We start from the raw sequence: 12,946 nt of genomic DNA, 5'->3' as shown, positions 1-12,946 counted from the left end.
AACAGCTCTGGTTGACATTCCTGCTGTCAGCATGTCAATTGCACGCTCCCTCAAATCTTGCGACATCTGTGGCATTGTGCTGTGTGATAAAACTGCACCTTTCAGAGTGGCCTTTTATTGTGGGCAGTCTAAGGCACACCTGTGCACTAATCATGGTGTCTAATCAGCATCTTGATATGGCACACCTGTGAGGTGGGATGGATTATCTCAGCAAAGGAGAAGTGCTCACTATCACAGATTTAGACTGGTTTGTGAACAATATTTGAGGGAAATGGTGATATTGTGTATGTGGAAAAAGTTTTAGATCTTTGAGTTCATCTCATACAAAATGGGAGCAAAACCAAAAGTGTTGCATTTATATTTTTGTTGAGAGTATATATATATATATATATATATATATATATATATATATAAGTCAATAGGAAAAGCTGCAGCTCCCCGTGACCTTAACTGGAATACAAAAGTACAGCAAATGAATGAATGACTATAGCAAATGATGAATGTTCTAAATGATTTGTTTTTGATTGTTCAAAAGCGGAAACAGTCTACTTGTCAAATGAATGCAGTTATAGAGATCTGAAGCCATTCAGAATCATGTTGCAGGGGGCCGTACTCACGTCTGTTTTATGCTATATGATGATAAATGGTGTTTACACCTCTGAGACAGTTTTGAATGTCTTATTTTTAAAATCATTCCCTCTCTATGTGTGACATTGTCTCATGTCTATGTTCTAGGTGGGCTGATCTAGTAAAACCCATATTGTCTGATGCAGCACAGTGACATCCTTTTAAAGTGCTTGTGGGCATTTTGGGTAAAATCAAATATCAATCACTTTGAAAGCATGTAAAAGAAAACTGACTTTGAATTGATCATGTACAATCAGCATTTGCTCATCCATTTACATCTGATGTCAGTTGTTAGAAAGTCACCACTTGAGTTGTCGTTTTGAAGACCTGGTGTGAACACTTTTAATAACCTGAAACACAGGAAGAAGAAGAAGAAGAAGAAGAAGAAGAAGAAGAAGAAGAAGAAGAAGAAGAAGAAGAAGAAGAGCATTTTAAAAAGTGATGGTTAACAGGAGCGCTGTGTTCAGCTGGAAATACACCAACTCACTCCGTCTTGGTGGTTGGGGTGGGGAGGGGAGCGTGCACACACACACACAAACAGAGACCTGCTGAAACTGGAGCAGAGCTGCTGCGAGAGGAAGAAACACCTCAGAGCATAAGTGAGCTCAACAAAAATCAGATGAAACAACGACCACCCCAACTTACGATGCGACAGATGTCTCAGTAAAACAAATCTACCAACACCTCTTTGTTTCAGAAGCAGTAACACAGGGTATAAATGGTAGAATTTTTGTGGTAATTCACTTTAGACAGCAGTCAGGTAATACATTTATGCAACAATAATGATAATAGATGGGGTGGGTATGATGTTTTGTCTACTCTGAGATTGACAAAATTAGAAGTGCATATGTTTAAAGTCATCATAACACCTATTGGACAGTCAAAAGCAATTAATAATTTATTTGGGTGAACCGAAAAGAAAAATCAAGGGGGGAGACGGGTCGCATAGTTGAAGTTATATACATTCTAAAATATCAGTCTACTCTCCTGATGTGCATGCACGCATTTGTACTCAACAGAAGCTGCAGGCGGCACAGAGCGCACCAAGCATGACATCATTGACACCTTCACTGCTTCTCTGTGTTGGGCTGATGTTATTGGTGAAGAACATCATAAACACAGCATGCAAGATGGAAAAGACATGAACTTGGCGAGCTTTAGGTTGCCAGCTGGGTCCTGGTGTTGACCGATAGTACCATAACAGATCCATTTATTAGATCTACAAAAATGAAAAGGTGCTTTTCAGACCACATTTTGCTTGAGCTTTGACCAAACAACTCCAAAATCTAATTAACTCTAGATATCAGTCAAAATAATATTCTCATCAAGTTTGAAGGAAATTTGTCAGACAGATTTTGAGCTGTCTTGTCCACAGACACAAGCCAGTGAAAATAATACCCTGCTGCTTTCACTGATGTGGAGATTAACAAAAGGTGTAACAAATAAAGTGGGGGGGGAAAATAGCAGCACCACAGAGGCACATGCACACAGACACACACACGTGCAGGCACACACACACACATATGATTATTTTTAAAGCTCACACTATCTTACATCTCCCATGTGCTGCAGCTGCTGCTCTATCTGCAGACATCTGACCTGATTATTAGATTTTATTTACCTTTATGCTGATGAGAGATAAGAGTATTTTTATGAGGCCCATTATCGCATAGCCTGTCAAGCTCCACATCAGTGACACATCCTCTGTGCTGGTGGTCATATTCAGCTGGTCATCTGTCACTGGTGTCCCGTGAGTCTGGCTGACACACTCTGTACAAAGTAAGAGAACAAATAATCAGTTAATCAATCAATCAATCAATTTTTTTATATAGCGCCAAATCACAACAAACAGTTGCCCCAAGGCGCTTTATATTGTAAGGCAAGGCCATACAATAATTATGTAAAACCCCAAAGGTCAAAACGACCCCCTGTGAGCAAGCACTTGGCTACAGTGGGAAGGAAAAACTCCCTTTTAACAGGAAGAAACCTCCAGCAGAACCAGGCTCAGGGAGGGACAGTCTTCTGCTGGGACTGGTTAGGGCTGAGGGAGAGAACCAGGAAAAAGACATGCTGTGGAGGGGAGCAGAGATCGATCACTAATGATTAAATGCAGAGTGGTGCATACAGAGCAAAAAGAGAAAGAAACAGTGCATCATGGGAACCCCCCAGCAGTCTACGTCTATAGCAGTATAACTAAGGGATGGTTCAGGGTCACCCGATCCAGCCCTAACTATAAGCTTTAGCAAAAAGGAAAGTTTTAAGCCTAATCTTAAAAGTAGAGAGGGTGTCTGTCTCCCTGATCTGAATTGGGAGCTGGTTCCACAGGAGAGGAGCCTGAAAGCTGAAGGCTCTGCCTCCCATTCTACTCTTACAAACCCTAGGAACTACAAGTAAGCCTGCAGTCTGAGAGCGAAGCGCTCTATTGGGGTGATATGGTACTACGAGGTCCCTAAGATAAGATGGGACCTGATTATTCAAAACCTTATAAGTAAGAAGAAGAATTTTAAATTCTATTCTAGAATTAACAGGAAGCCAATGAAGAGAGGCCAATATGGGTGAGATATGCTCTCTCCTTCTAGTCCCCGTCAGTACTCTAGCTGCAGCATTTTTAATTAACTGAAGGCTTTTTAGGGAACTTTTAGGACAACCTGATAATAATGAATTACAATAGTCCAGCCTAGAGGAAATAAATGCATGAATTAGTTTTTCAGCATCACTCTGAGACAAGACCTTTCTGATTTTAGAGATATTGCGTAAAAGCAAAAAAGCAGTCCTACATATTTGTTTAATATGCGCTTTGAATGACATATCCTGATCAAAAATGACTCCAAGATTTCTCACAGTATTACTAGAGGTCAGGGTAATGCCATCCAGAGTAAGGATCTGGTTAGACACCATGTTTCTAAGATTTGTGGGGCCAAGTACAATAACTTCAGTTTTATCTGAGTTTAAAAGCAGGAAATTAGAGGTCATCCATGTCTTTATGTCTGTAAGACAATCCTGCAGTTTAGCTAATTGGTGTGTGTCCTCTGGCTTCATGGATAGATAAAGCTGGGTATCATCTGCGTAACAATGAAAATTTAAGCAATACTGTCTAATAATACTGCCTAAGGGAAGCATGTATAAAGTGAATAAAATTGGTCCTAGCACAGAACCTTGTGGAACTCCATAATTAACTTTAGTCTGTGAAGAAGATTCCCCATTTACATGAACAAATTGTAATCTATTAGACAAATATGATTCAAACCACCGCAGCGCAGTGCCTTTAATACCTATGGCATGCTCTAATCTCTGTAATAAAATTTTATGGTCAACAGTATCAAAAGCAGCACTGAGGTCTAACAGAACAAGCACAGAGATGAGTCCACTGTCCGAGGCCATAAGAAGATCATTTGTAACCTTCACTAATGCTGTTTCTGTACTATGATGAATTCTAAAACCTGACTGAAACTCTTCAAATAGACCATTCCTCTGCAGATGATCAGTTAGCTGTTTTACAACTACCCTTTCAAGAATTTGTGAGAGAAAAGGAAGGTTGGAGATTGGCCTATAATTAGCTAAGATAGCTGGGTCAAGTGATGGCTTTTTAAGTAATGGTTTAATTACTGCCACCTTAAAAGCCTGTGGTACATAGCCAACTAACAAAGATAGATTGATCATATTTAAGATCGAAGCATTAAATAATGGTAGGGCTTCTTTGAGCAGCCTGGTAGGAATGGGGTCTAATAAACATGTTGATGGTTTGGATGAAGTAACTAATGAAAATAACTCAGACAGAACAATCGGAGAGAAAGAGTCTAACCAAATACCGGCATCACTGAAAGCAGCCAAAGATAACGATACGTCTTTGGGATGGTTATGAGTAATTTTTTCTCTAATAGTTAAAATTTTGTTAGCAAAGAAAGTCATGAAGTCATTACTAGTTAAAGTTAATGGAATACTCAGCTCAATAGAGCTCTGACTCTTTGTCAGCCTGGCTACAGTGCTGAAAAGAAACCTGGGGTTGTTCTTATTTTCTTCAATTAGTGATGAGTAGAAAGATGTCCTAGCTTTACGGAGGGCTTTTTTATAGAGCAACAGACTCTTTTTCTACTAACAAATTAGTAGAAATTTTTACGAGGTAACACCTGTTGAATGATGTTGATCGCTATGCTGTACTGAGTATGTTCCTCTGACAAGTCCTAAAATTACTGAGATTGTCACAAATTTTAAATGAAAAACTATTTTTAAAATCAAAGAGATACAAGGTTTGTGTTAATGTGTACACACAGTACTGCTCTAAATGTCACAGAGGAAAAGAAAATATGTGTGTGTGTGTGTGGGGGGGGGGGGGGGGGGTGCTTTTTGTGGTTTTGCATGTAGAGTGATGGTTTGTCACAGCAGAAATGACATTAAGGGCCCCTTCACACATAGTGCGAAGTTTGGACGAAAACGGCGAAACAGCGTGAAACAGTTTGAAATTAGCGCATGAAACAGCGCGCCGACGGGCAGCCATGCACGAACCTGGTGCGAGAGTTTGTGCATGTGCCAGTGTCCGTCGAGCAGGAACAGTGCCAGGTGCAGCACATGGTGCCGCTTATGTGGAAGAATTAAAAACCAGTTGGTACCTGTGGGACCACTTATGTAGAGTAATTAAAAACAACAACAACAAAAAAAAACACATCACCCCAGATGCGAACTCGAGCCTTTCAAAACCTCTGGTTCCCAGTCAGAGACTTTACCACTGCGCTACAGAGCTGTTCTTTGAAAGCCAGGGGAATCTGCCTCATATCAGGAAGGACATGAAAGTATTACAAAAATGTTTTTAAATCCCACACCATATAAAAACACTGCATTTATCAAGCAAGCAATACAAATATGGTCTGTCTGTTCCTCTGGTGATGACCCATGGTCACTGCCATACAGTCATGAAATGACGATTGAGAAGCAGTGTGCTCTGATGTCCACCTCTACTGGTCAGGTGCGTCCAGTCAGTCACATGTGTGTTCTGCCCGACACGTGTGTCTTGTGGATGGCACGCCACAGCACAAACACCACTTCATGTGGAACAGAGCTCATGTGGGTGACGTGACAGTCAGATCGCACACTGCATGTTCTGATCTGGCGGTCCATTTCAAACTGTGCACTGGCAACATTTCCTGTATGTTCGTTTTGTGAATTGTTTTGTAATTTGTGTCAGTAGCATGGCCCAAGCAGAGGGTCACCCCTTTGAGTCTGGTCTGCTTGAGGTTTCTTCCTCAGAGGGAGTTTTTCATTACCACTGTTGCTCTGGGGTTTGGTAAGGTTAGACCTTACTTGCGTGAAGCGCCTTGAGGCAACCTTGTTGTGATTTAGTGCTTTATAAATGAAAATAAATTGAAATAAATTGAAACCTGGGGGACTGTCAGTGTCCGTTCCATAAATGTGCTCGCTTGCTGCAGCTTGTCACCTCCATGGAATGTCCACAATGACAGATCACCACAGCTGCTTCTGTCGGAAGCCATGCCTCCCGTCAGTGGAGCGCACACATCCACACGTCAGTGTGTGTGTTTGCAATGTCACACTCGTGGGGAACTTAGACAAATTTCACAGCAGTACGACAGTGATTGTCTGCAGTCTGTTGTCGTGCCAAGAGTGCGACTGGCCACACATTTGCCATGTGCCATGCGAGTGGTGTTAGGTGTTCATGCGTGTCACCTGGAATTTGGACGGCACTTGCCGCAAGAGGGTGTGATGGGTTCGTACAGCTGTCTTTCAGCCGCTGGTGTGCAACAGGTTGTAGCAACAGGTGTACAAGGTATTGGTGACAGGGATGACATTACACGGTTTGTACACTATTCCTGCGTCATGCGCACTAAGTGTGCACTTCGTTCAAACCTCTCACTATCTGTGAATGGGCCCTTAACCTCAATGGACACACACACACACACACACACACACACACACACACACACACACACACACACACACACACACACACACACACACACACACACACACACACACACACACACACACACACACACACACACACACACACAGTCTTGAAAGGTGCTCAACTGCACAACAAGAGTAACTTGGTGATTAAGGTCTTTGCCTTTAATGATTTTTTTTTCTTTTTTTGTCTTACAGGGAACTGAACCAAGAATCTCCTGGTCACAAGCCCACTCTTTTAATTATACAGCCACTGCTCTTTATCCCATGCAGCTTTGTGTAATATTAATCAAACTTTTATGTTCGCAGGTTGTCTGTGGCTTCTCCCTTTTTATTTGGTAAAATTTGGCAATAGCTCATATGCTGAGTTGAGAATTCTAACATTCCATAGCAGTATAAACTGAACTACAGGTGCATCTAAAAAAAAAAAAAAAAACTAAAATTGGAATATCATGAAAAAGTTTAATATTTTTGTCAGGTATTTCAGAAAGTGAATTTTTTTTACATATTTTAGTTTCAGTACATAGAAACTAAAATGTTGGTAGTTTTCTTATTTTAATTTTGATAATTACAGCTTACAGCTCAAACAAATAAAAACGCATATCTCAATATATTAGAATATTTCATCAGATCATTTTTTAAAGGATTTATAATATACAAATGTTTATCTTCTGAAAAGTATGTCAATTTATGCACTCAGTACTTGGTTGCGGCTTCTTTTGAATGAACTTCTGCATCAGTGCCATCAGAATGTGGCACTACTGAGGTGTTCTGGAAATCCAGGTTGCTTTGATAACAGCCTTTAGGTCATCTGGATTGTTGAATCTGGTGTCTTTAATCTTCCCCTTGACAATACCCCATAGAGAATGTACTGTTCTTAAAGCCAACAGCCAGCTAAACTCATCTCTTCAACAAATCCCCCAAGGAAGAGGCAGGTCTTGTAGTTAGCGAGGTTTATTGAAAATAAGGTAAAACTGAAATAAATACAAATACAGCAGGTAAGTATCAAATAATAAGGTGAGTATTACAAAATATCTACACAGGTAGGAGAGATACATAACTAAATGCTATAGTTAGCTTAGCTTCCATGCTAATTAGGTCTATGGTACTTCACAAAAAGGAATGCTAACATTAGCTGAGTCACACATCATTTCCAGTACAATAACTGCATTACTGTTTCCACATGAATTAACTTATTTGTCATCAAAGTTTGACTAAACTATTTATCTATACATTAATCACTTCTTTCTACAGGTAAATCAACATAAATGTACTTACTTGCAATGCCACACCAAAATGGAAAGATAAAGTTTCAGAGGAGCTGAGCTGACATGTGACCTTCACCTTGAATAACTGAAAAATGACTATTCGCAGGAACAGGAAGTGATCCACAATCTGAGAAATTACTGTGTCAAAATAAAAGCCCCTGTCAAATATATTACCCGTGGCATCATAGAGAATATATGAGGGATTGTCTATAATGGCAATCAAGTACAGTAATACGATGGTCAGCACATCTGTTGCTCGTAGTTGTGGCACTCTGGGCAGCTGCCAAGTCCTGCTGGAAAAGGAAATCAACAACTCCATGAGGCTTGTCAGCAGATGGAAGCATGAAGTGCTCTAAAAACTCCTGGTAGATGGCCAGGTTGATATTAGATGTGATAAAACACAGTGGATCAACACCAGCAGACAACATGGTGCCAAATCATCACTGACTGTAGAAACTTCACACTGAATTTCAAGCTGCTTGGATTTGTGCCTCTCCACTCCTTCTCCAGACTCTGGGACCTTGATTTCCAAATGAAATGCTAAATTTGCTTTAATCTGAAAAGAGGACTTTGGACGACTGAGCAATGGCCCAGTTCTTTTTCTCTTTAGCCCAAGTAAGACATTTCTGACATTTCTGTGTCTCTGGTTCATGAGTGGCTTGGCACCAGGTATACAACACATGTAGCCCATTTCCTGGACACGTGCGCATTGGCTCTTGATGCACTGACTCAAGCCTCAGTCCACTCCTACCAAGCCCTTCTACTTTGGCAAGTTCTGTAATCGGCTTTGCTTGACAATTTTCTCAAGGCTGCAGTCATCCCTGTTGGTTGTGCATCTTTTCCGTCCACACTTGCCTCCAGACGCCTTTCCATGACTATGCTTTGGCCCAGAACTCTGAACAGCCAGATCTTTCAACAATGACTTTCTGTAGCTTAACCTCCCTGTCAACGGTGTCCATGAATGTCTTCAAGTCAGCAGTCTTCCCCATGATTGTGGTTGTGTATTGAACCAGATTTGAGATATTCGTGCTTTTGACAGATTCATACTGTACAAAAAGTGACTTGAAATAAAATATTGTAATATTTTTGAAATATGCATCTTCTATTTTGTTGATTTATTTTTGAAGCAGGAGGCTGTAATTATTCATCCATCCATCCATCCATCCATCCATCCATCCATCCATTTTCCACACCTGCTGACTCCAACAAAGGGTCACAGGGGGCTGGGGCCTATCCCAGCAGTCATAGGGCATGAAGCAGGGTACACTCTGGACAGGACGCCAGTCTGTCAAAGGGTGGCTGTAATTATCAAAATTAAAATAAAAAAATGACTGGAACATTTTTCCACAATATTCAATTTTTTTAGATGCACCTCTATATAGTCTGACGCAAAATATTACTTTGGTGACAGAAAGATCAATTTGAAAAAGTTAGCACACCTAGTAAGTATTACTTCTGAAGTATTGGTCAGTAGTTATGTCAATATGTGTTTCTATTGTTTAGTAGTAAACTTCCCTGACAGGCTGTTTAGGTAGGACACAAATGCGAGGCTCACACAAACAGCTCTGGTTGCAAAAAGGCTTTAGTGGTGAGGAGAACAGTGGTCGGTACACGGGAAGGCAGTCCAAAAAACACAGTAGCAGTACAATGATCATCAGGCTTAGGCAAGGTCGGAACAAACGGGCAGGAGATCGAGAACACGATGAGGCAGGCAGGACTATGGAACATGAAACAGAGCTGGAGAGAAGGCACAAGGCACATCAATCTGGCGAGGAACAAACACAACCAGTGAGCTTATATAACCCCAGGTGTCAATCAATAGATCTAGAACAGGTGTGCATGGAAAGGACCAGAAATGGGGCGTGGCCAGAGAGAGAGAGAGAGAGAGAGAGAGAGAGAGAGAGAGAGAGAGAGAGAGAGAGAGAGAGAGAGAACAGCAGACAGACCCAAGCTGAAAAACCCCAACAAGAAAAAGAACACACAAAAAAGCAATACACAACCAAAAGGAAAATAACAAATCGGACTAACAACAAAGTAGAAAACTAAACAAACCATCAGATCCTGACATTCCCGGCATGGAGAATGTATACATGAATGCTTATGAGTTCAAATTTGACTCTGTAATCAGTAAAACATGGATTTAAATTGACAGAGGGATGTTTTATTCATGTGAAAGAACAAAAGACTATATGTATGTTGATAAATTGATGCTGATGTCACCAAGCGCAGTGAGATGGGAAAAATGCTGTGCTGCAGCTGCACACTGGAAGGACATTCTCCATAACGGAACGCCAGTTAATTCAATTCAATTTATTTCATTTGCATCGCACCAAATCACAACAAAGCTGCCTCAAGGCTCGTCACATGAGTAAAGTCTAATCTTACCAACCAGTTACACTTGCGAGTAATAACATCAGGATAATTTTCTATCTGTACATTATTTTTAGTTGCCGGTACCATTTGTTTGTTGGTGGTTAAGTGATTAGCATGTTGTCTCACAGCAAGAAATTCCTAGGATCCCTTCCCACCTGGTCCTTTCTGTGTGGAGTTTGCATGTTCTCTCTGTGTTTGTGTGGATTCCCTCTGGGTGCTCCGGCTTCCTTCCACTTCCAAAGACACTCAGCTTAGGTGAACTGGAAACTCTAAATTGGCCGTAGGTGTGAATGTGTTTATCTGTCTATATGCGGTCCTATGTTGACTGGCGTCCTGTCCATGGTGTACCACGCATCTTGCCCTATGACTGCTGGGATAGGCTCCAGACCCCCCGCCACCACCACCACCACCCACTCCATGACCCTTATAAACAGGTGTAAAAAACAAATATATGAGAATTTTAATTCATAAATATCAAGATTTTAGACCCTTGAACTATTCAGATTCAGAATTATTTACCAAATAACTTTTAAAAACAAACAGCTATCAATGAGTTTTCACATTTGATCATTGTACATTGGTCCAGTATTGGAAAGTAAAGATTTAGGAAACCGTCTGTCATTCATCATACTGCAGATACATCACCGATAAAACAAAAATAGAACTGTCCATGAAATCAAAGGTAAAGATCTCAAAATGTCTCATGTTCTCAATATAAATGCTCTAAACTTTGGTTTTATGTCTGTGCAGTGTAAATATTATTACATATTTATTGACAATACCCCACAACCACACATACAAAAATGACTTAAAACTCCAAATATCACATTTGAAGAAAAACATTAGTTACTTGCACATAGGGGTTTCTGGGTAGGCAGTTTAGGAGGATGTTTGGGGGTGCCACCAGCACCCCTTAACGATACAGTGAGGGAGTGCGCCAGTTGACAGTTAACTGCTACATTAAAATTTTCTGCTGGTGTGACAATGAAACAATCAAAGCATTCAGTGGTGCAGTTCTGAAAGAAGAGGAAAAAGAACTGATACAAATGTATAGAGGTAGAAGGGATCTCTCTAGTTTGGGCTATGTCGCAGATGGAGAATAAATGCATGATGTTTCAAGCGTAGTTTGCTCGTGAACTGCAAGGGTGGCGAATATAAAGATAACCATAAAAACTGAGGCTGTGCTACTAGGAAAAACTAGGATTTCTGTCTATTTTTGATCAACGGTAAAGGCCCTTTCATGGTTTGTGCACCATCTGTTGGAACCTTCTCCATAAAACAAGACATTAATATGCCACCGCCTTCTCCTCCTGCACATTTCAGATAGTAAAATAATAAAGGATTATGAACTGACTGTGAGGTCTGTACAGGGAAATATCAGATCGACGCGTTGTCAGTATGAACCGAGCGTCAGCGAGGTCCATGCGAGAAACACGGAGGTCTGATATCTGAGATGAGATTTATTGTCACTGTCATTACACGAGTGCAACAGCAATGAAATTACGCAATTATCTCCATACAGACCGAGCAGGCGAGGTTAATAATTAATTTATTATATGGTTATTATATATATAAACATTTAACTTACAGTATCGCCTGAATATGAAAGGTGCTGAGGGCTCGTAGTCAGACCTGTTCGATTCATCTCCATGAAGAACTTGTTAACAGATGGTTCGCTCGTTAGCTGGTAACCTTTCAATGTGTGTTTTTTCAGAATCTGAGATGTATTTGTTAATTATTTGATTACTCAAACAATGCACCCTATTTTATAGGCTGCACAACCTGCTGTCACACCTACTCTGAACGCTGAAGATGCTGCAGTGGAAAAAACGCCACCATTCGATGATCTATCCCATGTAAAGTTGAAACTCACACCCAGTCTTCTTTGCAAACCTCAAGCTGTGCACACACTTTCCCAGTAATCTGTATAATGTGCAAAAAAAAAGAAAAAAAGAAAAAAAGAAAAAAAAAGCCCCCATCCACACATGCAACAACTGCCTTGAAGACAAACTTTAGTTACAGGCACATATGTGTTACTATACATAGGCTACTTAGGAGGATAGATGGAGGGAAGTTGGAGAATAAATGCATAATGTGGACAACCTATTCTGCTTGTGAAGTGTCAGGGTTGCGAACATAAAAATAACCATAAAATTGTGGCAATGCTACTGGGAAAAACTAGGATTTCTGTCCATTTTTGATGAATGGAAAAGGCCCTTTCATGGTTTGTGCTGCTTCTGAAACATTATTTTCACCCTGTCATCTTTGCAAACCTCAAACCATATACAATATGCAAATAAATCAATCAATAAATCAATCAATTTTATTTATATAGCGCCAAATCACAACAAACAGTTGCCCCAAGGTGCTTTATATTGTAAGGCAAAGCCATACAATAATTACGGAAAAACCCCAACGGTCAAAACGACCCCCTGTGAGCAAGCACTTGGCGACAGTGGGAAGGAAAAACTCCCTTTTAACAGGAAGAAACCTCCAGCAGAACCAGGCTCAGGGAGGGGCAGTCTTCTGCTGGGATTGGTTGGGGCTGAGGGAGAGAACCAGGAAAAAGACATGCTGTGGAGGGGAGCAGAGATCAATCACTAATGATTAAATGCAGAGTGGTGCATACAGAGCAAAAAGAGAAAGAAACACTCAGTGCATCATGGGAACCCCCCAGCAGTCTAAGTCTATAGCAGCATAACTAAGGGATGGTTCAGGGTCACCTGATCCAGCCCTAACTATAAGCTTTAGCAAAAAGGAAAGTT

General features: G+C 40.7%; 1 protein-coding gene across 1 annotated transcript in view; it reads right to left on the bottom strand.

The window, feature by feature from the left end:
* Nucleotides 1–439: 439 nt before the first annotated feature.
* Nucleotides 440–12,946, bottom strand: part of LOC117511703 — a 30,512-nt gene continuing 18,005 nt past the window's right edge. Inside the window, exons 4-5 of the mRNA XM_034171622.1 lie at nucleotides 2,249–2,397; nucleotides 440–977 (exon numbers count right to left, since the gene is read on the bottom strand). Of these exons, the coding sequence (XP_034027513.1) occupies nucleotides 927–977; nucleotides 2,249–2,397 (200 nt within the window). The 3' untranslated portion in view covers nucleotides 440–926. The remainder of the gene's footprint in view (nucleotides 978–2,248; nucleotides 2,398–12,946) is intronic.

The sequence above is a fragment of the Thalassophryne amazonica genome, chromosome 6 (genome assembly GCF_902500255.1).
Source record: "Thalassophryne amazonica chromosome 6, fThaAma1.1, whole genome shotgun sequence".
Classification (NCBI taxonomy): domain Eukaryota; kingdom Metazoa; phylum Chordata; class Actinopteri; order Batrachoidiformes; family Batrachoididae; genus Thalassophryne; species Thalassophryne amazonica.
This window is presented reverse-complemented; position numbering and strand designations above follow the sequence as displayed.